Source organism: Leptodactylus fuscus, chromosome 7, assembly GCF_031893055.1.
Source record: "Leptodactylus fuscus isolate aLepFus1 chromosome 7, aLepFus1.hap2, whole genome shotgun sequence".
Taxonomy (NCBI): domain Eukaryota; kingdom Metazoa; phylum Chordata; class Amphibia; order Anura; family Leptodactylidae; genus Leptodactylus; species Leptodactylus fuscus.
In genome coordinates, this window is record NC_134271.1 from 17,433,895 (window position 1) to 17,460,861 (window position 26,967).

The following is a 26,967-nucleotide window of genomic DNA, read 5'->3' on the forward strand; positions in this document are numbered from 1 at the left end:
CTGCGGGTGTGCTGTAGGTAAAAGTAACATTTCCATTGTAGAAAGGAAGACACACTTTGTATGCATCAAGTCACGCATTAGGGAACATTTGACCCCATAGATACGGACCGGCCGACTGCCTAGACGAAAAATAAAGCTGGATTTCCATCCCTATAAAAATTATTGGAACGACTGAAAGGTAGATTTTATTTTTGTCTTTAGGGAATCACAAAAGGCTTAGTAGGCAAATCCCGGATACAATGCTGACTATTGACTTCACTGTAAATCGTTCGCACGATGCAAATTCAGGCCTGTAAAGGGTTCCTTAAAAATCCTCCCCCCCTCCCTGAGAGTCAGAGGGGTGAGGGGTTGTAAACAATAACCAACACTTGTGCTGTCGCTTTGTCTTCTCCTGCGTAATCTGTATGTTGCAGCTTGTCTGGGAATGTAAAGCGTTGTCACAATGTATGTAAAAAAGTATCAACAACGCCAGCCATTAAAGGAGACCTGGTGACAGACTTAAAGGGAATCATCACTTAAAGGGAATGTGTCCCCATTGACTCCCATGCAGTTTGTTGCCCCCATATAGTATAATGCCCTCTTATCAGTTCCCAGGAATTACATTGGCCCCTAAACAGTATAATGCCCTCATGTTGGTCCCCAAACAATATACTGTAATACCTCCTTTACTGGCTCCTGCACAGTAATTTGTCCCCCTCTATTGGCCCACGCACAGTATATTGACCCCTTGATTGATGCAGAATAACAGCTGGATGTCACATGACGGAATTAGTATACAATACCCAGCTAGAGCCAAAGTGGCCACCCTGGATAGGAATGGGGATCGGAGGGTAAATATTGGCGGCTACCTGTTCCAATAAAGTAAACTATAACACAACCCAATTCTGTGGGCCCCTGTGATCCCTGGGGCCCCATTCGATTGCCTGGGTTATTTTATGGCTAAGTGCGCCCCTGCTCGTCATGATTATTGCTTTGTTCCTCCATGTCCCATGCATGGTGACAGAGTCTCTGCGGTCTAGAATTAGACTGTGCTGTGTCGGGGACTATTCGTTCTGTACAACAATGAAGGTAGCAGTGGATGAAGGAGACAGCGGAGGATTGTATTACAGCTGAATGCTGCTCTGAGGGCACTTGCTGCCACATAATGGGCTCATTTTCTGCAGTCATCACACATTGATGAGAATTCACATTAGGATGCAGCTCTACCCAAGGGCGACCTTACAACTTGTAGGTATAGGGTTATTAAAGGAACGTCACATGACTGATACAATGATGGATATGACGCTATAGAACATGACCTGTAGTCAAAGTGCAAATCTGCAAACACCAATGGTGGGCCCTGGTGCATGAAAGTCTATGGAGGGAACTTAGTCCTTGTTGTGAGCATCTTCCTTACAGTTCTCTATATCCGCTGATAGGGGGCGCTCATCACTAACATCTCCTTTTTTAAAAGGGGTTTTCCAGGAAGTACCTACAGTATATGGGATTTGACACCAAGCTGGATGAAGAGGTCACAGGGTTTGGGTGAGCGCTGCTGCCTCTTCACTTAATACCAAGCACAGCGCCATACATATTGTAGTGGTACTGTTCAGTATTGCAGCTCAGCCCCATTCATTTGAATGGGACTGAGCTGCTGCTGTACTATGTGACTGATGATGAGGTTGTAACACTTGTAAGCACCATTACCTCTTGAAAAAGCTGATGAGTGGGGGTCCTGAGTGTCGTATATTGATACCCCATCCTTGGAATAACCTGCTAAAGTGTCGTGCCCCTTTAAATGTAAACACCGGCTCCCTTTTTGCTGGCAGTCTTGCAGCCCATCAGCACAGCCTGACACATTGCGCTTTGTACAAGGACAAACAGGCCATAATATTAAAGTGTTTTTGATCAGGAACACAGACTGAAGGACGGATATTTTTAGACTGGAGTGACCTCCCCCCATCCTACCAATCATCAATTCATGTCCCGGTCAATAATGCTGATGTGTACTGTATATAAGAGGTGCTGAGGCTGCTGTATACAGTGAGGGGGGTCTTGTGTCTGCTCTTTGTCTGTTAGCAATCTGTCTTGTTACTTGGTCCCATAAACTAATTCCATTTTACATTATGAATCAAACCAAGATGGCAGCAGTGTATACAGAGGAGTGGAGACCCCATACCCATGATTAAAAAAGACCCCCATTATGGTTCTGGATTTTGCCTTCCAGTCTAGAAGAACATCCCCGACCATTTAACACCCTTTGGCTAATTCTTCAACCTATTGTGTGTATACGGGAATGCTACAGACTGGGTAATGTAATGTATGTACACAGTGACTGCACCAGCAGAATAGTGAGTGCAGCTCTGGAGTATAATACAGGATAAGTAATGTAATGTATGTACACAATGACTGCACCAGCAGAATAGTGAGCGCAGCTCTGGAGTATAATACAGGATGTAACTCAGGATCAGTACAGGGTAAGTAATGTAATGTATGTACACAATGACTGCACCAGCAGAATAGTGAGCGCAGCTCTGGAGTATAATACAGGATGTAACTCAGGATCAGTACAGGATAAGTAATGTAATGTATGTACACAGTGACTGTACCAGCAGAATAGTGAGTGCAGCTCTGGAGTATAATACAGGATGTAACTCAGGATCAGTACAGGATAAGTAATGTAATGTATGTACACAGTGACTGTACCAGCAGAATAGTGAGTGCAGCTCTGGAGTATAATACAGGATGTAACTCAGGATCAGTACAGGGTAAGTAATGTAATGTATGTACACAGTGACTGCACCAGCAGAATAGTGAGCGCAGCTCTGGAGTATAATACAGGATGTAACTCAGGATCAGTACAGGATAAGTAATGTAATGTATGTACACAGTGACTGCACCAGCAGAATAGTGAGCGCAGCTCTGGAGTATAATACAGGATGTAACTCAGGATCAGTACAGGATAAGTAATGTAATGTATGTACACAGTGACTGTACCAACAGAATAGTGAGCACAGCTCTGGAGTATAATACAGGATGTAACTCAGGATCAGTACAGGATAAGTAATGTATTTATTTTAAATTTGATTTTTATTGAAGAAAAAACAGAAGAAAATTTTACAATATATAAAACAGTAACAAACTAAAGAAAACCTACAAAGTATCGAATAGCAAAATTCTGCATACAGAGTCCAGGATAAGTAATGTAATGTATGTACAGTGGTATAATTATTTATCCAACATAGTTACACAGTTTGACAATAAATATTACACCTATATACTGTATCACCTCTTTGTATACACTTCTTCCATCTGTATCTGTAATAAACATTTAGCTCACAGAGAAAAACAACTATAAAATATTAATAAGATGACGCGAGAAAACATCAATAAAAAGCTCAAAAGCAAATATAATAAGATAATAAATTTACAGTAACATGAACAGCTGTAACAGGAGAGTAAGAATCACCTTAAAGGAGCGCGTCATATTATTTGCTCATCATTCATCCGTCTATGGAGTTGATGGAAACATCTCTGCACATCACTATCCCATGAGTCCCATAGATTTTGGGGCGGCTGCGGGCATGCTCAATACTCAAGACGCTTGTGACTTTCTTCATCCACTTCAAGCAGAGAAAATGAAAAGATTGAGTGTCTTAAAGGGGGTGAACCATATTTAGAAGTTATTCTCTATTGATAGGAGAAGGGGGGGGGTCTAACCACTGGGACCCCCACTGAGCCTGAGAATGTTGTTCCAGTTCTCCCCTCCTGATGGAGCTGCAGGCCACCCTGTGCCTGATACTTAGTTCGTTCTCTTCCAACAGTCGGACCCCCTGATCCCAAAAACGGGGTCTGCTTCTCCTGTCCTGATGGAGCACTCTATGGGAGCGGCAGTGGGCCCATGCTTGGCCTGACCCTAGTTCTTAGGAAGTTGGACCAACACCAAACATAAAGTTCTATCCTATTGACAGGGGACTGTGACAAAACTTGGTAGAACTCCTTTAAATTAAAGCAGCCATAATAGCTTATTTATAACCCTGGTCTTAAAGGTAATTTCAAGGACTAGAAAACATGGCGGCTTACTTCCACCTGTCTAAAGATTGTGTGTGGTAATGCAGCTTAGCACCATTAATTCCAGTGGAAGTGGATTGCAATACTAAACAAAACCTGTGCACAGGTGTGGCGCTGTTTGCCATGTTTTTCTACACCTGTTATTTCTTATCTTTGTATCAGTGAGCAGGTTCTTATCGTCTGCTGCAGTTCTCAGTCCTCACCATTGAGGCAGCTGTGCCAGCTGGAGCAGCAGCAGCTGTCGGCCAGGCCTGTGGAACAGCAGGGGTTAAAGCCAGGGCTCTGCAGCTGGAGACCTGAGAGCAGGCAACAAGCTCCGCCCCTCACAGTGAGACCTAGCCCCGCCCCTCCGTGACGTCACAGCATTCTGAAAGAAGATACAATAACAATCAGCGGTGATCGCAGTGATACATTGTAGCGCTGATCTGGAGGGATCCCCGGGAAGGGACCGACTAGGAGGGGATCCAGCGCTGCAGCCATGGTGTCGCCGGTGACTGTGGTGAGTATGGCTGGCAGAGCTGGCACATCGGTCCATGCCATGTCCTGCCTGCCGGGCACATATTGTATATAGGATTAGTGTTGTGCACTGACATCTTGTCAGGTTGTGTTGTCTCCAGGAGCCCTCACCCTGCACGGCCACATCTGCTGTGTTTACATGAGGAGCAGGTTGTGCGAAATCCTCCCACTGTTGTGTATTGTGTCACAAGATGAAAACACGGGACACGTGACTCAGGTTCATGTGTGCTGCGGCTCCGGCTGTAGTCGGGGGGCTGACACCCCAAAATCATAACCATCACTTGTGTATACTGTATAATAATGTGGGGCTGCTCCTTCTGTAGTGGGGGGGGTCTGACACCCCCAAATCATAACCATCACTAGTGTATACTGTGTGATAATATGGGGCTGCTGCATCTGTAGTGGGGGGGGGGGGGGGGGCTGACACCCCCAAATCATAACCATCACTAGTGTATACTGTGTGATAATATGGGGCTGCTGCATCTGTAGTGGGGGGGGGGGGCTGACACCCCAAAATCATAACCATCATTTGTGTATACTGTATAATAATGTGGGGCTGCTCCTTCTGTAGTGGGGGGTCTGACACCCCCAAATCATAACCATCACTAGTGTATACTGTGTGATAATATGGGGCTGCTCCTTCTGTAGTGGGGGGGCTGACACCCCCAAATCATAACCATCGCCAGTGTATACTGTATGATAATATGGGGCTGCTCCTTCTGTAGTGGGGGTCCGACACCCCCAAATCATAACCATCACTTGTGTATACTGTATGATAATGTAGGGCTGCTCCTTCTGTAGTGGGGGTCCGACACCCCCAAATCATAACCATCACTAGTGTATACTGTATGATAATGTGGGGCTGCTGCATCTGTAGTGGGGGGGCTGACACCCCCAAATCATAACCATCACTAGTGTATACTGTATGATAATGTGGGGCTGCTGCATCTGTAGTGGGGGGGCTGACACCCCCAAATCAGAACCATCGCCAGTGTATACTGTATGATAATATGGGGCTGCTCCTTCTGTAGTGGGGGGTCCGATACCCCCAAATCATAACCATCACTAGTGTATACTGTATGATAATGTGAGGCAGCTCCATCTGTAATTGGGGGGTCCGACACCCCCAAATCATAGCCATCACTAGTGTACAGTGTATGATAATGTGAGGCTGCTCCATCTGTAATCGGGGGTCCGACACCCCCAAATCAGAACCATCACTAGTGTACACTGTATGATAATGTGAGGCTGCTCCGTCTGTAATCGGGGGTCCGACACCCCCAAATCAGAGCCATCACTAGTGTATACTGTATGATAATGTGAGGCTGCTCCATCTGTAGTGGGGGGCTGACACCCCCAAATCATAACCATCACTAGTGTATACTGTATGATAATGTGGGGCTGCTCCTACTGTAATGGGGGGTCCAACACCCCCAAATCATAACCATCACTAGTGTATACTGTATGATAATGTGGGGCTGCTCCTACTGTAATGGGGGGTCCGACACCCCCAAATCATAACCATCGCCAGTGTATACTGTGTGATAATGTGGGGCTGCTCCTCCTGTAGTGGGGGGGGGGGCCTGACACCCCCAAATGATAACCACCACTAGTGTACACTGTATGATAATGTAGGGCTGCTCCTACTGTAATCGGGGGTCCGACACCCCCAAATCATAACTATCACTAGTGTATACTGTATGATAATGTAATGCGCCTCCATCTTTACTGGGGAAAAGAGGTCCGACATCCCCAATTCATAATCTCCATGATCTCTAGTGTATACTGTATGATACTATGGAGCTGCTCCATCTATAGAGGGGGGTCTGACTCCCCCAAATCACAATTGGCACCACCAGTGTATACTGCATGATAATGTAATGCTGCTCTATCTGTAGTGGAGGGTCCAACACCCCCAAATTATAACCATCATTAGTGTATACTGTATGATACAATGGAGCTTCTCCATCTGTAGTGGGGGGTATGACACCCCCAAATCATAACCACCATCACTATTGTATACTGGATGATATTTTGGTGCTGCTAAATCTCCAAATCAAAGCCTCTCCGCCACTATTGTATTTTGTTCCCTATCATAGGGCCCCTTATTTGTTTTAATGATATTATCGATTTGACCCCAATATCTACCAATACACTGTGATCATTACGTGCAGATCCGCTGCCTACCCTCTGCTGTCACCCACAGATTTTTAACCCCATCACTGCCAGGCAGCTTGCATATTGACAACAAAGAAATGTTCTACCAGGCAGTGACACATTGTACCTATTAACTTACTTATATATAACATCCCATATAAGCGCTTTATTTTTAGATCTGCGATCTGACATCCCCTACATAAAGACCAGTACCCATAGATTGCATAATATCTGTGAGCGAGGCTTGTTTGCTGGCTGTCAGCTGACGTCCTGGGACCTTCTGTAATATCATTGAGGATCCATAACACAGTATCCGCATTGTGCTTAGGGAGGAATACAATCCCTCGTGGAGACACCATATGATGTTCATGGAGAGCTTATAGGTGCCCATACACCTTCAATGGCTCTCAGCCAACCATACACATGAGACCCCGGCTCCTCTGAGCATGCATGTGTTCTCAGTAGGGAGCGTGGTGTAGGCTGCTGGCGGATGTCTCCGGTGCTGGAGTATGACCCACAAGAGCAAAGGATTGGGTATGTTGAAAACCAGCTGGTGTGACCTTTGTTCCCCCAAATATCTGAGCTGGCGCACCCACATATGCATGATAGTCAGGCAGTGCTGCCAAAATAGAAAGGTTGGGTCTGCTTTGTTCATAAGTCTATGGCACCGTATGGGTCTATAATACGAGACTGTAGCGACACCATGTCCATGAGCTGATGAAGCTTTGCAGGGGCCAACATTGACAACATAGGGGCCCTGTGCAGGATGTGTGTCTGGGCCCCCCTTCCATCATGGCTCTATATACACAGGCATTTATATTGTACACACCCACATATATACACATTATAGAAATGTATACAAAGTACACACAAGCAGATATGCTCTTTTACACATTACACCGACTTCTACTTACCTATAAATACACATACCATATACACATTACACAGTATGTATACACATTACCCATCCATGTACATATTAAAGGGATTGCCCGGCACTTTGAAGTTATCCCTGATCGATAGGATGGGGAGTAACTCCATGGTAGAAGGGAGTCTGACCGCTGAAACCCCCACCAATCCCTAGAACAAGGGTCCGATTCTCCCATTCTGATGGAGCGGCAGTCTGAGCATGCACCCTGCTGATCCATTTGTTCTCTAATACAGATCTCAGCTATGTCTGGCGCACCCATAGAGAACGAAGGGAATACTATGTAGCATGCTCAGCCTGCCGTTCCATCAGGATGAGAGAACCAGACCCCTTTTCTCAGGGTTGTTGGGGTGCCAATGGTTGGATTCCCACAATTCTAACCTGGTCCCTTCTTCTATCAATAGAGGATCAAAACTTGGTACAACCCCTTTAAACACATTATTTACATATACATTATACTTTATGTACACACATTTACTTACATACACACGTTTATATACATACATGTACTTTGTGTGCAGTGAACTGAATCTCAGACCCCATCAAGCTGCAAAGACAATTACACCCCTACCTCATCCCAGAATAAAACATCAGTGGACGGTACTGAGACCTCACTGTAAGATTCCTGATCTGCTCTCACCCTGCAGACATCCTCCCCTCCCTCCCGGCCTTCGACTATGGCACTTACTGCATGCCACATTACAACAGCTAGAGGAAACTCAGGCTGTTGTAATGGATGAACTGCTGCCCTGGCGCTTTAGCATATTACTACTGTATATAGAGAGGCATCTCATTGTATACAGATATATACCGGTCAGCTTTCTGGCTGGGCCATTGGCCAGCTGAATCTAACGCACATGTGGTATGTCCCCCCCCCCCCCTCCCCCTAACGTTTGGTGGTTATGAGACTGGATCACAGCTGAAAAAAGAAAATAAATCTTAAAATTCCTTATAATTTATAGCTAGGGTGTATTATTCTTTAAGATACAAACATGAGCAGCTGCAGAACCTCTTTTTCTCAAGTCACACGTGTAGTAATGACCTATAGAACAAAATGGCACTTTATTACAGAACTACAGTATGGCTGTATGCAAGAGGCTGCACTCTCACTTTATGGCTAGGCCCACCGCCTTGCCGAAACAGGAAGTTTATATATACCACAAAGTTCCTGCACGAGAACCAAGATCCCATATAAAAAGCCGTATACTAACTCTGCAAGTAGACAGAGTTGTCGTATTCATCCTGAGGAGTCTTGGGTGCCATATTGTATCTCCTTATGCTTCAGCTGTTGTGGAACAAAAACTACCATATTCCATTGGGGTCCATTATGCAGTGTGTCTAGAAGCATTACTCCTTATGAGGGCGCTATATGGCGGCACACTTATTATATGTACATTAGACCCAAGACCGTTCTCTGGGCTCCACTAAGTGTGGGCAATGGGACCAGCCGTAAATATGAAACATGGCTGATATGTTTTTACCCCAAGAATGGGATCCATTTGATAAATAGTGGATCCCACCAATGGTCAGTGCTTGATGTTAGTATGATCTTAGTCTATGGCTTCCATTGGCCGCCATTATTAAAACTGCACCCTATGTGACTTTTAGGGGTCAATTCAAAAATTTAAAGAAACCCCAACCTTGGGTGCCATATTACGGGGCGTCTTATCTTCTAGAAGCATTACTATTTATGAGGGCACTATATGGCAGCCCAGACCAATTTCCATCCTCCACCAAACGCGAGCAGTGGGTTTGGCGATATATTTTGATCCCAACTACAGTATACAAAAATTCAACCCTGTATCCTCCAAGAACATTGTATGGACAGTGTTGGCACTTGAGTTTAGTCTGTGGCTCCCATCGGCCATAAGTTTGCACCATTTCAGGGACTCGTAGGTGGCTTTTAGGTGTTTGCAAGAACTGAATTTTTGTGATCTCGAGCAACTTTTTTTTAATGCTTTTAAATTATCCTCATCGTGGATTTCACTGCTACTTAAATGTCGCCGTGTCGCGCTAGACCTGTTCTTTAAATAAAGCCCTCGCTCTCCGCCGCAGACGCGTCCCATTTTCCAGCTATGATTCCATTCTAAATAGATTCTCGCAATGGGATGCATTAACTTAATGACAATATAGTGCTCGGAGCCGACTCCTGACACAGATCCTGCAGCGCTGCGCTTGCCCCTCATCCTCCTCTTCCTACCTATTCCCTACTGCATCGAAGACAAACAACTTATCCTGCGCTGTGCGCTCGGTCTGTGACAATGTGCCAAGCCGAGCGTGCCGCAGGACTGCAGCGAATAGTAATAATAGCCGTCGTATAATGGACAGTGTGACCGGGGTTTTCATCTGATGTCCATGCCAGGGCTGCATCGTGGTGGTAAATGGGGAGGGGTGGGTTGGTTGGCTTATCCTGCCCCCTCCCCCGCTTATCTCCCCCTGCTGCTGGCACCGGTTGTGGCTGGGTAATCTGAAGAGCTGTCTGGATCATTGTGCCAATATTAATTTACCCGGATCAATCCCGCTCTACATTAGAGTGAATTAATATCTGCGCCTGGTGCGGGGCCGGCTCGCCTCAATAAATCCCTGCTTGTCATTAGTTAGAGAACATTTGCAGGAGAGAAGAAAAAGCGCCGCTGCCGGAACGCTGTCATGTGCTTGTGGTTTATACTCCTGCAAATTTCCAATGTGAAATGAGGAAGCCCATGTATTATTCATTTTCTGGTATAGCTCCAACATATTCTGCAGCGCTGTACACAGACTCATGTCACATTGGGCCCTGTACCCAGGAGCTTACACTCTAATCCACTCCTATGTGTCATGCATTAAGATTGGGTTTTCTGGGGCATTATAATCGAAGATCCTTGGGGGTCCTACACCCTAAACATTGGAGCACTAGTCAATGTTACGTTCATTGGTCATATGGCCTGATCACTTCCCAAGTGAATGGGGATGAGCTGTAATACTAGATACAGCCACTAGACACTGTACGGCGCTGTGCTTGGTATACAGCTGATCTGTAGCGGTCCCAGTGTCGGACTCCTGATCTTTAATTGAGGGGATATTGTATGGATACATCAGCAATTATTAAGCCTGGAAAACCCCTTTTACTCCCCAGTAGGTTTTTGGAGGATAGAAGGAAGTCAGAAAACTTGTAGGCACCAAAGGACATGCAGGTCAATACAGATGCTGGTGCCATTCCGGATATCCCGAAGCTTGGGGTGTACACAGAAATCACAGGGACCCATAGCAAAACTTGTGCCCTGCTACAGATTGTGTCTATTTGTAGCCACCACTAGGGCGAGCTATTTGCATACGCAGGTAATATTGACCTCAGTGAGGGCATTTTATGGCTAGGGGCGCCCAGCGATTTGTGCTTGCCCAATATAAGATTGCAAGGTTGCAATGGTAAATATTGTTGCGTTATGACCCGCAAGTTGTCGTGAATTTGACACATCATTTGTCAGAAATCCATCACTTTAGTTGGAATCAATGCCTGGTTTATGAGGGTCTGACTGCTGGGACCCCATTGATCACGAGAGCAGGGGCCCGCAAGTGCCCCACTTGACATGAATGCTCCATTGACTTCTATGGTACGGCCACAGATAGTCGCTTGAGAGTGAATGCAGCCAGGCCGAGCATATGTAACAACACTGCATTCTCATGGGGCGCTCGGGGGAACTTGTAGATCCCCATTCTTATGACTGCTGGGGGTCCCATGGGTAGGGATTTGTCGCAAGTCGCGGTCTTTTGTCCTAGACGTGTCATGACTTGACAATTGTACAGTTTTCCGCTGACACAATGGCGGATTTATATTTTACATTCTCCCCGGATTAACATTCACACATATTAAATTCTTACTTTTTCTTCTATGAAGTTATTAAAAATTCTCTTCTGCTTTACAACATTGAAAAAGTAGGATTATATATTATAGTCAGCATTAAAGCTTTCACCCAGCTTTCCTACATACCTGAATGGTCACAGGTCTGGTCATACACAGGAACGGGTTGGGTGGCAAATATATGAAAACTGTAATGGAGGCCATATTGGATTTTTACCCAGCTTTCCCAGGAACAGATGCAATAACCTTTTGTATCTCGAACCTGGGACTCTCCAGCTGTTCTAAAACCACAACTCCCAGCATGCTCTTTGATGGTCAGGGCATGCTGGGAGTTGTAGTTTTGAATAGATGGCTAGCCACCGGTTGGATTGGATTTTGGACGTGATACGTCCTGTCCGCAGAAAATGGGGGGTCTAATACTTATGTCTCGGAGAACACGGACCATGGTACTCATGTGTTATACCAAACAGCAGGCGCCAATCATAAAACCGCACCAGCGAGCCTGGTCTGTTCAGGGTTAACAGTTTCCAGAGTCTTTTTGACCCCTCATATTTCTTTTTTAACCTTGGACATAAATAGTATAAACTAGACGCCTGTCACTATTTATAGAAGAAGCGGCCATTATTTTTTTTAAAGGGACACCCAGAATTAAGATAAAGATTAAAAAAAAAGAAACACTGCAAAGGAAATCTGGGTCCTAAAGTTCTCCATTTTGATTTAGGGGGCGGAGCTTTATTAAAGGGTCACTTGTGATTGGAGGGTATTCCAGCGGTGATCAGACACATTACAGATAGGAGATAAATTGTTATGATGACAGAACGAACCCTTTAAGTCTCAGTCCTGCTCCGCCTCCTCGGGCCCTGAACTAAGTATAACACAGTCTATTAGGATTTTGTGGATTGCTCCTCTGTAGGAAACATGTAGTAGTACAAGGTGGACATAGAAATCTTACAAACTGACTTCCCATTTTGGTTTATAGAGAGGAGACCCCTCCTTTAAGCACCACCCCCTTATTTAAGCCACACCTTATTTTCCCTGAGAATTTTCCAAATTTGTAAAGGCCCCATCTCTTTGTGGTCCTGGGATTTTGGGATGCATAAAGAAGGGGGGGGGGTCCAGAGCTTGCCAACCACATCCCCTTTCCCACCCCCACATGTCCTTAGGATAGGTCATCAATATGTAATTGGAGGGGTCCAATATATGGACCCCCATCCTCCCCTCATCCCCCCAAAAGCTGCATTTCTGCAACGAGAAACCTTAGCCTAAGGGTTCGCCCATACAGGACTTGATTTACTAAGCAAAAGACCTGTTATTTGCAGCAAAATTCGTTGCATATTGTGTTTTGTAGAGGATTTCTCATCTAAAAAAATCGGAAGTATATCTGTCCCGTGTGAACATACCCTTATGAACAAGCTCTGTACTCTGCTACTCCAGTGGCGTCTTCACTGCATCTCCTGATATGTTCGCCTCACTTTACTCTTCTGCATTGCAGCCGTTCTTCCATCAGCCGTATATTGCGCGGTGATTTGTGGCCCTTACTGCCGTTACGTGCGGTACATTTTGTGCATTACTTTCTTTGTATCTATTTATTCAGCCTGGATGAAACATTGCCGGCCAGATTTATAGCGCCCCTTCCTTTCACAAGGCTCTGAATGATTGTGCACGGAATATTACGTGCCTCGGCATCTGCATAAAGGGGGTGTTAGTCGGGGGGGAGATGGCGGAGATTTTCAGGATGTTTCTATTAATCAACACTGCGAAAAGTTTCGGACTTAATAGCAATAATTGTAATAACGGTGCGGGCCGCGAGTCTGATCATTGCATCTTCACAGTCCTCTGCATCATTGGACTCTTTGGCTTTAAGACATTGAGGACATTGAGAGCATTTCCAGAAATGCAAAGGCAGCGGTGGCGTGTCATGTCTGCACTGTGCAGCAGTATTATATCAGGTTCACGCAGTGCGGTTGTAAGGCTAAAGCTGCATGTTGCAGAAAAGTGGCTTTTTTTGTTGCAGGTTTTGCTGCAGTTTTTTTTGAGCCAAAGCCAGGAGTAGACTGAACACAAGGTAGAAGTATAAGAACTTCCTAAATATTTCCCATTCCTCTTGTAGCCACTCTTGGTTCTGGCTCAAAAAACCGCAGCAAAATTTGCAACAAAAAAAGTTGTGTTTCTGCACCATGGGGCCTTAGCCTAAAGGTTTTTAGGCCGAACCGGAATTAGATCCAAACTAGATAAGTGGGGTGTATGTACTGTATGTATTCTGGTTGTTGGAATTAGTTAGGATGTGCATTATGATGTTCTGCAGCAAGTGGATAGTGTATTATGAGGTTCTGCAGCTGTAGGTCTGTGTAGGTTCTGCAGTAGGTAGACTGTATTATGAGATTTGCAGCAGGTGTGCAGTGCATTATGACGTTCTGCTGCACATATGCGGTGAATTAAGAGGTACTGCATCAGTAGGTCTGTGTAGGTGCTGCATCAGGTTTATTATGAGGTTCTGCAGCAGGTGGATAGTGCATTATGAGATTCTGCAGCTGTAGGTCTGTGTAGGTTCTGCAGCAGGTAGACTGTATTATGAGGTTCTGCAGCAGGCGTGCATTGTATAATGAGGTTCTGCAGCAGGTGGGTAGTGCATTATGAGATTCTGCAGCTGTAGGTCTGTGTAGGTTCTGCAGCAGGTAGACTGTATTATGAGGTTCTGCAGCAGGCGTGCATTGTATAATGAGGTTCTGCAGCAGGTGGATAGTGTATTATGAGATTCTGCAGCTGTAGGTCTGTGTAGGTTCTGCAGCAGGTAGACTGTATTATGAGGTTCTGCAGCTGTAGGTCTGTGTAGGTTCTGCAGCAGGCGTGCATTGTATCATGAGGTTCTGCAGCAGGTGGATAGTGTATTATGAGGTTCTGCAGCTGTAGGTCTGTGTAGGTTCTGCAGCAGGCGTGCATTGTATCATGAGGTTCTGCAGCAGGTGGATAGTGTATTATGAGGTTCTGCAGCTGTAGGTCTGTGTAAGTTCTGCAGCAGGTAGACTGTATTATGAGGTTCTGCAGCATGTATTCAGTGCATTATGAGGTCTGTATTTTTCTGCACCAGGTGGACAGTGCATTATGAGATTCTGCAGCTTTTTGTGCAGGGTATTATGAGATTCTGCAGCTGTAGGTCTGTGTAGGTTCTGCAGCAGATGTGTGCTGTATTATGAGGTTCTGTAGCTCTAGGTCTGTGTAGGTTCTGCAGCAGGTAGTTTTCTGCACCAGGTGAACAGTGTATTATGAGATTCTACAGCTGTAGGTCTGTGTAGGTTCTGCAGCAGATGTGTGGTGTATTATGAGGTTCCGCAGCAGCTGGTTATTATAACATTCCTGGCCACGTACTATGAGGTTCTGAAGCAGTTGCTTATTGTAATGGTTTGGGCCATTTACTAGGCGCTTCTGCAGCAGCTGGAGCCTTGCGATTCCTAACACACCCAGCTGAGACAATCCCTGTGAGCGGAGAAGGTAGATATTCTCATCAGTCAGCCTCCCCACTTAGGCCAGACACGAGACTTGCAGGTTGGTATTTTTTTTTATAGAAATTCTCCATTGACGTATATTATGATGATGTTTTTACAGGCAAACCTAGGATACGAGATACAGGACGGCCATGTAAATGCAGTTCTAAATGTCCCTTCCTGTGGTGATAAAGACTTGTGACCGATGATGTGATTTACTCTATGACTAACACCATTATATAGATAACGGGAAAAGGATTATAAAACGCAATCTCAGCCGCCGCCGCCGGATCTGTATGTGATAAGCTGTATGATGACGCTTCTCCTTTAAGAAGCCTTATACAACCTTATAAATCCATCAGTTGTCCGGATGTGATTTTCCTATGTCAGATGGGGATTATGGGTATCAGGTGGGGGGATAATGTCTGCAACCTGCAACCCCATAATACGCGTTCTGATGATACAAGTGACCGTAATAACTGGTTCATCCTGGTCTGGCGGCAGCTCGACCTCATGTATACCCCGTGTATAGCGCCAACGCTCCTCAGGGAGGGGGTTTTCGCCCATTTTAATAAATGTGGCTGTTTACGTGAAAAGGGCCCAGATCGTCGATACTAATTATAGAGAAAATAGTCCAAAACATATTTGGGTAAAAAAATCACAATTTTGTTTTATGCAAAAATTTTATTTAAAAATATGTCAATTGTGCTTTCAATAAAAAAATTTTTGCTGTTTCGGACAATGTTACACCATAACCGTTACAATGATACCAAGAACTCCATATCGACAATGTGGGCCCTTTTCACATAAACAGCCACAAATCTGCCCCTATCGAATTCTGACCATGCGGTGAACCGTAGAGACTGGTGTTGTCACCGTCAGGGGTATGGTTGTGACAGAACTGGATACGGTTTCGCTCCAGCCTACGTGGCCATGATAGCTTTGGTGGAGGGAGGGTTGTCCAAAGTTATGTCACCACTGTAGGCTTCAAATAAACACGACACAAGGCGTTGACAGACATAAAGGTAGCCATGTGAACCGACCCATAGATATTCATGGGCTGAAGGCCATTTGAAAAAGTCTTGTGAATAAGCCCCTAAATGCGCATCAACGGACTGAACCAGATGTTTTTTCACGAATGTTAAAGGAGTTGTCCAGAATATTTTATGATTGCGGCAGGATTTCCAGTGCTCGGGCCGCTGTCTGGTCCCCATAGCGCCCCCCGGGGGAAGTCCCTGCCGCATGTGAGCGGCCTAAGAATAGGAACCTGTGATGTCCGCTAGTGATGTTCCGCGTCCTTTCCTTACACCGATGATTGGCCTCTGCGGTCACATGCAATCTGCCAAAAAAGACCCGGGGCGCTGTTGGGACCGGACAGCGAAAAACTGAAAGGTTATGTGAATATGGCCTAAGGCTGAGGCAGCATTTTTGACTTTTTTTTGACACAGGCCCTGGTCATGTGACATCTGAGACGTCACGCAAGTAGGCCCCGAAGCCTTTGTGGAGCGTGGAGAGGTAAGTAACACTGCCTCTGATCATTATACTCGGGGGTCTGAAAAGACCCCTGAGTATAATAATGATGTTTGCGGGGCCCACGGTGTCACTTACCGATCCCGTCCCCTGCCAGGATCAGTAAGTAAGTAGGGCTCGTTACTGGCTGGAGTAACTCCAGCCGGTAATGGCCTATTTAAAAAAAACCCGCAGCAGTAGCGGCTGTCACCGGGCCCCCTAATATCCCGTGCCCTGTGGCAGCTGCCTCTGCTGTTTCCCGGTAGTTACGCCACTGGATATGAGACAGATAGATGAGCAGAGTTTCTTCTAGTACAATCTTCCTATAATACTGGACTTTCTTTATATTCTCGGAAGATTTGGGATCTAATAGTTTATTTCTTTGTGCACTTCTTGTGGTTTGTCGGTTTCCGTGGCCCACTGCAGTATTAATGCAGAGCTATAGCACATTGTGGAGACACACGGCGCCATCATGTCAGACGTAGAGAATTACAGCACCGATTTGTGGTTTTCATCAGCTCCGGACTTGCCTGCAGTACATTTACCAGAAATGTAGAGAAAGTGATAAAGTGATGTTCTTGCTGTGTGGCCCTGGAACACAACACACTGTGAGGGCCACTGGGACTGTTGTGATAGCGGGGGTTGTGGTTGTCACTCTTGCTGTCATGAGGGAGCATTATATTGTGGGGGGGACCACAATGAGGGAGTATTATACTGTGTGGGGGCCACAGTGAAGAAGCATTGTTTTCTTTGGGGACATTACACCGTGTGACGGCCACTTGGGTGACAATATACTGTATGGGGTCACTAAAGGTGCATTATAAAGTTTAGGGGGCTCAACGGGACTGGGTGGGATTGAGTGACGCCAAAGGGGCATGAGTGGGGCTAGAGGTTACATATTAGTCGTGGGCTCTGCAGTCAGGAGCAATATCATAGGAAGTAGCCGGCCTCACACCCCAGCGCCTGCGGCAGCCGCGATCTTCTTAGAATTGTCTGAGCTCTCGGGGAACTGGTTCTGCTTATCAGGAGGAAACTTCAGGAGCTTGGACCCCATCCAGACACAGCTGGGCACAAGGAAAGTCAGTTACACGGAAAAGGGAATGTTTCATCAGAAAAACACCTGTTTTTGAAACCTATTTTTAAGAATTTTTTTATGATATTTTAAAGAATTTTCCACGTCACTTTCTGCGATTTTCACTTTGACCACTAATGTGGACTTACCCTTGGGGGTATGTTCACATGTGTTGGTTTTCAGATAGATTCAGAGCCTAAATCTCCATCCTATGCATACGATTTTGATTTTTGTAACCTGTTTAAAAGCATAGCAAAGTTTCCACATGGCGCCGCATTGTACCACGTCGATTAGTTTGCAATCGCGCCGCCAAAAATAGACAGGCTTGGATCTCTGAGACGAAAATACACATCAGATTTTAATCACTCGTGTGACCGTAGTCTTATGCAACTGATGGGATTACTTACAAAGGATTATGTAGACAGGCTACTATTGGAACAAACCTTCAGCTGTGAGATGTAATAGGTTCGTGAAGGTTTTTAGCTTCCCATTCAGTGACAGAAAGCAGAGCTCTTGGGAATGCTTAGGAATCTGTCAGTCTGGGAAACGATAAATCAGAACAACGGACATAGCTTAACAAAAGTATACCATCTCCAAACTCCACCCCTCACCCAATAAGCCCCTCCCCTTTCCACGGTCTGAGAATTTAGTCTACCCAGCGTCACCCGAGATGGCGTATCGGGACAAAAGTGTCTCCTGGGACCCTGTGAGTAAGTGTCAGGGGATTAGAGCAGAAGGAATGTTAAGTATCAGAATCCCAGGAGCGAAGAATGCAAAAATATCAGTAAAAGGGTCATTAAAGTGGACGAGGGGCTAAAAATAGAATAATAAGGCAGACAAGGCATTTAGGACCATAGCCGAGTGTCTGCGTTGTGGGGGAAGTGACCCTAAGTAGCCTAGGTGTCTGCAGTCTAGGTTTTGCCGTGTGCAGGCTGCTGTATGGAGGCACACGGAGTGCCTGTAGCTCCCTGCTGCCGGACGTGCTGCCATATGGCAAAGCTTTGGGGGAGGAATAATCTCTAGTATACGACATCCTGATCCCTTGGTACATACCATGTATGAAATGGGAGATACAGTAGGGCCTATAGAAGTGTAATGGTGGCCCAACGCACCTTGGAGGTTGTACGGAGAGTAATATGGCCACATTCGCCTACCTACCCGGCTGTCCTTAGTCCTCTATAGGGCATGGAGACTTTTGCATCTAATTCAGTGCTTTGTTCTATCTGTAAATGAAACAATGTTACAAAGACTGGATTAGAAATGTACAGTTTAGTGTATACAGCTTCTATGAATGTATATGTCTCCATTGTAACAGACTACACATATACCCTGTGTGCAGTCTGAGCCTTCAGTCATATGTTATCCTTGTTTTATGATGGAAGAGAAGACAGATGGAAGTTAGTAACATGTGACGGCAGGACCTGACTACACCGGGTTTGTTTGTAGTCTGAAACCAAGGAGACATATAGATCTGTGTAGGAGCTGTATACATAAAACAATACGGAATATTTAGCCAAGACTATTCACAACATCACTTCATTCTTTATGTCAGATGTAGTGGAGCATTACAAATGTTGTTTTCATAAGTATTCATCCCCTTTAATAGAGCCTGTATAGAAATAGTCACCTGGCTTGGTGTAAAGCCGCTATTATTGTAGCCTGACATTGAGCGTTTCATTGTGATGTTATTGTGGATGATTCTGTAGTGTTGGGATGGCACAGACAGCAGATATTGATCCCGCTGAGGGCCAGTCAGATGCATTATGACATTTGTGCCTATAATCAATTATTAATCGCGTCAGCAGGATTCATCCCGAGTGCACAGAGCGTCTGTGTCCGCCAGTGATGGGGGCTGGGGGGCGCAATGCTCTGTCTGCCTTCTGTAGCTGAACTTTATTGATGGGGTCTGCAGACTGGGTGGGCTGTGTCTTTGTAGGATCAAGTTAAAGCCATGTACACATTCGCAACCATTTTTTTCAGTTGCTGCAATGCATCTAGAGCGGAAAAAGAAGCAACTTTGCAAATAGTTTTTAGTAAAGATTTACCACCGTTTTGTGTCTACAGCGGCTATGCGGGCTTATGTGTCTCCAAGATGTATGCATGTCATACCAAATGTATGTTAGGAATTGCAGCAGCACAGAGTATTTCAGGATAGAAGTGTGCTCATAGCGGACAATGATATTAGTGAGGGGAGAATCACATGTGACATGTTATAGGCAGGGTAATGTGGAGATCAGGAAGAAGAACAGTCACCAGCAGCGCAGAGTATTTAGGGAGAACAATGGAAGGGAGGCTCAAAGTTACATAGTAGTTAGGGATGGGTCTCCAGCAGCACAGTGTATTTCAGGAAAATAATGAATTGGTCTTATGAGATACAAAGTAGAAGGAATAAGGTCCCAAGCAGCACAGAGTATTTTAGGAGAGGAATATGTGCTGATCATGTGGAAGAAGCAGCACAGAGTATTTCAGGGGAAGAGTGTGCTGAGCTTAAGGAACGAGTAGAAGCAGCAGGGTCACCAGCATATTATCGATCCCACATCTTGAGATCTGACATGATTTTTTTTCTTTCTTCTCTCAGGTCAAGTGTGAGGGCCCGAAGCTGGTCCCGTTCTTCAAGGCCACTTGCGTGTACTTTGTCTTGTGGTTACCGACCTCCAGCCCGTCCTGGTTCAGCGCCCTGATCAAGTGTCTCCCTATATTCTGCTTGTGGGTTTTCCTTTTGGCCCACGGGGTCAATTTCCTAGTCAGCCATCGCAGTGCCAAGCGGATCTTTGCAGGATTAATATTCTCGGCGGTGGGCGATGCCTTCCTGATCTGGCAGGAACAGGGTTACTTTGTTCATGGTGAGTGAAGCACGGCAAAGGCCTATTGTACGCGGGCGCGCTCCTCTGCCGACATGAACTAAACCTCCAGTTATTCTTCAGCTCCTGTGACCTCCGTATAATGGCTGCCACTATCATCAGCCGGCCGCAGTATGTAATACCCTGCAGAATGTGAACTTTACTCTCCTTGACACGTCCCAAAAACATCCTTTATTTTTCTAGATTTGCTTTGTGCAAGCGGTCACTTCCTGTTATCAGCCAGGCAGATTTTGGTTAATATACACCCCACCCTGTTCTAGGATCGCGCTCTAGGGGGGTCGTTGCTCAATTCCCAGTAAGGTTCTGATGATGCAAATCTTGCAAATTTTTGATAAAAAGTCTCCGGTGACTTTGGGGTGATCAGTTATCACAGTCTCATGGGGGGGTCTCTGGAATTGGGGGTGGGGGATTATAAAAACCCTGGGACTAAGTAGTGAAAAAAACAATCCTTGTGCAGGATTACATAGACTATAGGCCCGAGCTGTTCCCAAAACACCCCCTAAGCAAATACAGATCCAAGAACAGATCTCTACATAAATACGGACCCCAGGTGAGACCAACCCCAAACTGAACCCCCAGATCACACACCTAAATACAGCCCAAAACCAGACCTTAACCTATTCTCCATTCAGGACACTTCCCTACAGCTGTGACTTAGCCAGTTGTGCCCTCTTACTTCTGGACCTGCATGTATATGGTCATGTGACCACTTGTGTGCAGGTTCTTCTCTAGTAAGGGGCCTTGCACAAATTTGTGCAAATCTGAAGGAATTTGTGGCAACTGCCACTACATAACCGCCATGTGCAGCAAATATTTGGGCACTTTGGGAGGCCACGGACCACACTGCCCATATTCTAACCTACCCTTGTAGGGGGCAAAAGTACATTACCCAACTTTATAGAAATACACTGAGTGTTGGTCACCCAAATTAGTAACAGTCCTATGGCTGCTTTTCCCGGCACCACAGACGAATAAAGCTATTTTTTTTAGCCTGACGGCAATGAGAAGGGCTATTTTAATAGCCGCCATAACATTGCCTCAGCCCCACTGCTCTCTTCATTGACAGAATACGAGCGATTCTTGGCACCCTATACTGCTAACAGTGCCAAGAAGAGCAGCCATGGGGATGTTCACAATTTACCTTAAACTCTTCTGCTTTTATTCTTGTACAGGATTGGAAATAGCGCCACACCTATTCAGAGGTTATGTGCGGGATTGCAGCTCTGCCCCAGTCACTTCAGTGTAGCTGAGCTGCAACACCGGATACAACCATTGGACCGGTGTGGCACTGTTCTGGGGTCCGAAATGGATTCTTGTATGAAAAAGAAGTGGAGAATAAACCCGCTCAGTGGAGGGGGTCTCCCATAGAGCGTATATGACATATTTGGGATTTGATCTTTTGTCTCATCGTCCTCCTGGTGAGCTCGGTGTCGTCCTGTGCAGTCCTCGGAGATTTGCATTGCACATAGCCCTATAGTCTGGATGCCACAAAAGCCTCATTCACTAGTCTCAGACAGTAAATCCCTTTCTCACGATTTTTTCCCCTCTGCACCCATTTAGGGGTGTGAATGGACTTTGGGAAATATAATTGCTGGCAGCCTCTGTGCGGCTTCTGTGCCCGCTCTTGTATATAGAGGGCCTTATAAATCTGCCCCTCCCCCACTTACATTACAATACGTTTCTCTCTTAATCTCTGAGTGGGTGCGTAAATTTTTTTAATGAATTTTTTTTATTATTATTGCTGACAGTATCGGGGGTAATACAGATCAGGAGTTATTTTTGGATGTTATAATTAGTAATTATAATGTAATTGGTTTTATACAATGGGATACAAAAAGTTCATTTTCTGCAAAAATATATATAAATGAATCCTTTTTGTCTTTAATGAAGATGCAGATTATTGAGATGATCCAGGTTTATGCAAATAAGGTCTAATAATTGTATACAACTTAATAATATACTTTGTCCAGTAGGGCGACCTCTGACCATATGGAATTTTTAGGGTGAAGACCCTGTGTAAAGAGCAGCTTCTGCTCTGGAGGACTCAGCATGGCCATGTATTACATGTTCAGTCATGAATTTCCACAAACAGCATGCAGTACCACAATTCTCCAGCAGTGGCCACTAAACTCTGTAGCTACCTCCAGCTGCCAGATCGCCAGCAATCAGATGATCGCCAGTCGGTTCTTATTTAGAGGAGTCATGCTGTGTAAAGTCATATTGTGCTCTATATACTCCAGTGTTTACATGCTCTTTTAACCCTTTCTTCTCTTCAATTCATAGGTTTGCTGATGTTCGCCATCACACACATCCTGTATTCCTCTGCATTCGGCATGAAGCCATTGGACCTTCGGACTGGTGCCGTGATGGCTCTAATATCCAGCATTTTTTACTCTTTATTGTACTCTTATCTCTCGGGTCCTTTCACCTATTTGGTGGCCGTCTATGCAGCTCTCATCGCCTTCATGGCCTGGCGCGCCATTGCCGGCGTACAGCTGTGCAATGACCTCTGGACTTGGACGAAACTATCGGCCTGTATTGGCGCCGTGCTCTTTGTAGTGTCTGACCTGACCATTGCGGTCAACAAATTCTGCTTTCCCGTCCCCTGCTCCAGAACCATCATAATGGCGACCTATTACGCGGCCCAGATGTTGATCTCCCTTTCGGCCGTGGAGTGCAGGGATGAAGACGATTATAGGAAGAAGAAGTAAAAAAAAACCGAATCCTTGACTAGTTTGGCAAAGTGGGTACATTTTCCCCCGGGGATCTATTCGTCTCCAGTGCATTGATCGTGATTTTGCTTCTTTGAAGCAGTGACGTCTGCTTCGCTGGTGCCCTATAAATATGGTTTTATGGTCGATGTGGCTACAATGACAGATGCCAGGGATGGTCATCGAGAGGGTTCCCGCTCTTCTTTGCATTGCTTGAGGCTGGGTCTATGTGAAGCTTTTTCGACACTATGTCCTTGTATTTCATGCACATCTTATAACGTATATTATGTATTCCGGAGGGCTCGGTTTGGCTGTATGGTCCACACCCAGGGCACCCTGAATATGTACGGGCTATACACGCTGTATATTTATATAAAGGAACCCTCAGTCCGTACGCTACGGTATCGGCCTGGATAAGTATTGATCTGACCCCAACAGTCAGTCCTGGTTAGAGTGGGTGACCTCCTCGCTATACTATGACCACTATCTATAACAATCTGGTGCTGTTTTTGGCCAGTTTGGAGGTTATGAGATGTAGCTTATACTGTAAACCCATGAGACGACTCTGCAGGGACTTGTCTGGGGATATTGGGGCTGTCCTGGAAAGTAGGGATAACACAATTACTGTACCTAAATATGTTTAGAGCATTGATTTGGAGGCTCCTCGGGGGATGTCCGGCTACTGGTGATAGCATGCCCCGCTGGTGCCACATGACCTAAAATCTCACGTTACCCAAGGTGGGGTCTTCAGTCCAATGTCTAAGCATTGATGGCGTCAACACTTTAACAGCATTAGTTGGGAGTTTTTAATAACCCCCTGATTTTTCCTGTCTAAATGTAGGGGGGTGGAGGATTCAAGGGGTTGTCCAGGATTGGAAAAACATGGCTACATTCTTCTAAAAACAGCTCCACACCTATCCGCAGGTTTGTGTGTAGTATTGCAGCTCAGCCGCTATTACTTTAATGGAGCTGGCCTGCAATACCTAACACAGCCTGTGGACAGATGTGGTGCTGTTTCTGCATGTCCCATCCTGGACAACCCCTTTAAGCAGTACAGATGATATCATACGTCTCATACAGGACGCGGTCTCCTGTAAGATAGGCGATTCATCACGTAGGGTGAGACATCGAGGGTATTCTCATCAATAAACCCCCTACTCACTACCAGTCACGTCACCCCATTTAAAGAGCAATTCCAGCCAAAGGAAGTTTACTTATGTCCATATATTGGCATAAGGGGCAGTATTATTCAAGTTAGATTCCTGCATATAGGGGGCAGTATTATTCTAGATGCCCAGTGCTTGGTAATGGTATTTAGGTTGTCAGGACAAGGACTCAATAGATTTGAGAGGAGTTGACTCTTCCCTCTTCCTGCGCCGCTTGCCATTATTTGTATCAATCAACAGGGGGCGCCAGTGAGCACAGTAGAAAGCTCCTCCCAGAATAATGAGAAATCTAAGTTCCCTCTTACATCTAGATAGGGTGAACATTCACAATAAAAATTTTAGTATTCATAAAACCTGATTTTTTTTTTTTATTACTGTACTGTTTTATGTAATACTCGTCTAACTTTTTGACAATCTTTGCATAACTCGATGCTATAGTGTCTGTACATGAGGTCTAACACTACATTTCGCCATTGTATGATTTGTATTCTGCAAGTGGAAGTAGTTTTCCCCTCTGCAGGCTCCATCTTTTGTTTTCGGTTCTCACTGAGCTGGCGGTTGGAGATTGGCTGCTATGATGTCTCCCATATACTGCACACAGTAAATAGAGGAGATTCTGCTCAATAAATCTGTCTGTCACTCAAAAGCTGCAGCAGATTCAAATAGAACATTATAGAGAACTACTGACCTGTACGGATGTGAAAAAAGCATTTGGGGTGAGATAGAAACTTCCTAAAAAGCATTTGGGGTGAGATAAAAACTTCCTAAAAGCATTTGGGGTGAGATAGGAAGTTTCTATCTAGCTGCAGAACTTTCTATGCCCATGTTTTCCCTCTTTCACCGGGCTTCTGTTCCCCTCCCTTCTCTATAACCTTCTGTTGTGAACTGTAATCCAATACCTCTGTGAACTGCAGTCTGTCAGACTTTAAGCGATCCATATTCAGCAGAGATTTCAGAGTGAATGTCAGGTTAGAAGGTGGGAGGATGAAAACATTCAAATACATGGAGAATGAAACATTTTTCTCTAATAGACTATATTACAAAGTTTCATCTATTCATGTGTACTATTGAGGTATGCAAAGTTTGTTTAACAAAAATGAAAAATTTGTGACCCTTTAAGAATATTGATTTTCATTTAATCAGTTAAAGGGGTTGTCCAGGTGTAGAAAAACATGGCTGCTTTTTTAGTTGGGAAACACTTGTCCACAGGTTGTTTCCATTATTGCACCTCGGCTCCATTTAAGTGCATGGGGCTAAGCGGTGATGCCACACACACTGTGTTTGAAAGTAGGCAGCCATGTTTTTCTATTCCTGAACAATTCCTTTAAGACTGGAATTGCTCTTTAAAGGAGTACTCCTATCTCAAGGATAGGCCATAAAATGCCTGCTAAGTGTGAATTTTTTTTTTTGTGGAGAGGGCTGGACTCCAGTCATATCCTTAAAATAGGAGTGCCCCTTAAATTATATTTTTCTAACCCTTTAAGACTGGAATTGCTCTTTAACGGAGTGTTCCTCTTTCAAGGATAGGCCATAAATCCCTTGCGGGTTCACCTACTGGGTCGTTCCATAGATGTTAGTGGGGAGGGGTCAGACTCCTTTCCTATCCTTAAAGTAGGAATACCCCTTTAATTAGAAAAATGAGTTTTAATGCCTCACGCCAGTTCATAGAAGGATGGACCGAATGAACTTTTTGTCTTTTTAACCTCGTTCTCTTTCTTTTATATCCATACTTTTTACATAGTGCAAAAATTTCCAAAAATTTTTTCAGGATGTGACCTGTTTTCTATATAGCTATATATACACTCAGTATATCATTTCTAGATTTTAGTGTTTAGGATATAACTTTGGTGCAATCATCATAAATTTTTTTTTCTGTGTTCAGAGAATTTTTCCTTTATGTTTTTGTGTAGAATTTTATTTTATTTTTTTTCAGTTGTGTTTCTGTAGAACTGTGAATTACCGTATATATGAAAAGGCAAAAACTGCATTAAACCGTGTCCGGCCTGTAGGATTGGATGCTTGTAACATAGGTGTATGAAGCAACGTGGACTTCTACGTTAACCAGTATATAGCTCTTGCGCTCGGTGACTTTTACTTGCGGGATTATTAATAGTGCGATTCTACTTTTATAAGAAACTTTCACAGTATAAATCTACATAAAAAGTTTTATTTGTAGGGGGCAACACGGCGGCTCAGTGGTTAGCACTGCAGCCTTGCAGGGCTGGAGTCCTGGGTTCGAATCCCACCAGGAACAACATCTGCAAGGAGTTTGTATGTGCTCCCCGTGTTTGGGTGGATTTCCTCCCCTACCGATGGGGATGTATAATGTACGGGGCTCACAACCTACATAAGAAAAAAAGTTGAATTTGCTTTACCGTTTTTGTACCGATTTTGAGTAATTTTACCTTGTTTTCTCCATCCACGTTCAAAAATTCCTCCGGTTGCCCTTAGCAACAGACATCAATTTAGCTCCGCCCTGTGGTCAGACATGTGACCTAACTAAACTCCCACATTGCACTGCTCTATAAGTGGCAACAATGTTGGGAGTTTGCTTTAGGAACGACTGGAGAAATCAGAAATTTGCTTTAGTATTGAATGGAGAACACAGAATCCGTACAAGATCAGCAAAGCAAGGAGTTTACCCCATCCATGAATATTTTATGTGGCTTTTCCCTGC

General features: G+C 44.9%; 1 protein-coding gene across 1 annotated transcript; it reads left to right on the plus strand.

Moving 5' to 3' along the window:
• The first annotated feature begins 4,407 nt into the window (after nucleotides 1-4,407).
• On the plus strand, nucleotides 4,408-25,449 carry TMEM86A (transmembrane protein 86A). Its single transcript, XM_075281175.1, has 3 exons — nucleotides 4,408-4,549; nucleotides 20,131-20,395; nucleotides 22,697-25,449. The coding sequence occupies exons 1-3, from the start codon at nucleotides 4,529-4,531 to the stop codon at nucleotides 23,122-23,124; spliced, it is 714 nt and encodes a 237-aa protein (XP_075137276.1). The 5' UTR covers nucleotides 4,408-4,528; the 3' UTR covers nucleotides 23,125-25,449.
• Nucleotides 25,450-26,967: the final 1,518 nt, after the last annotated feature.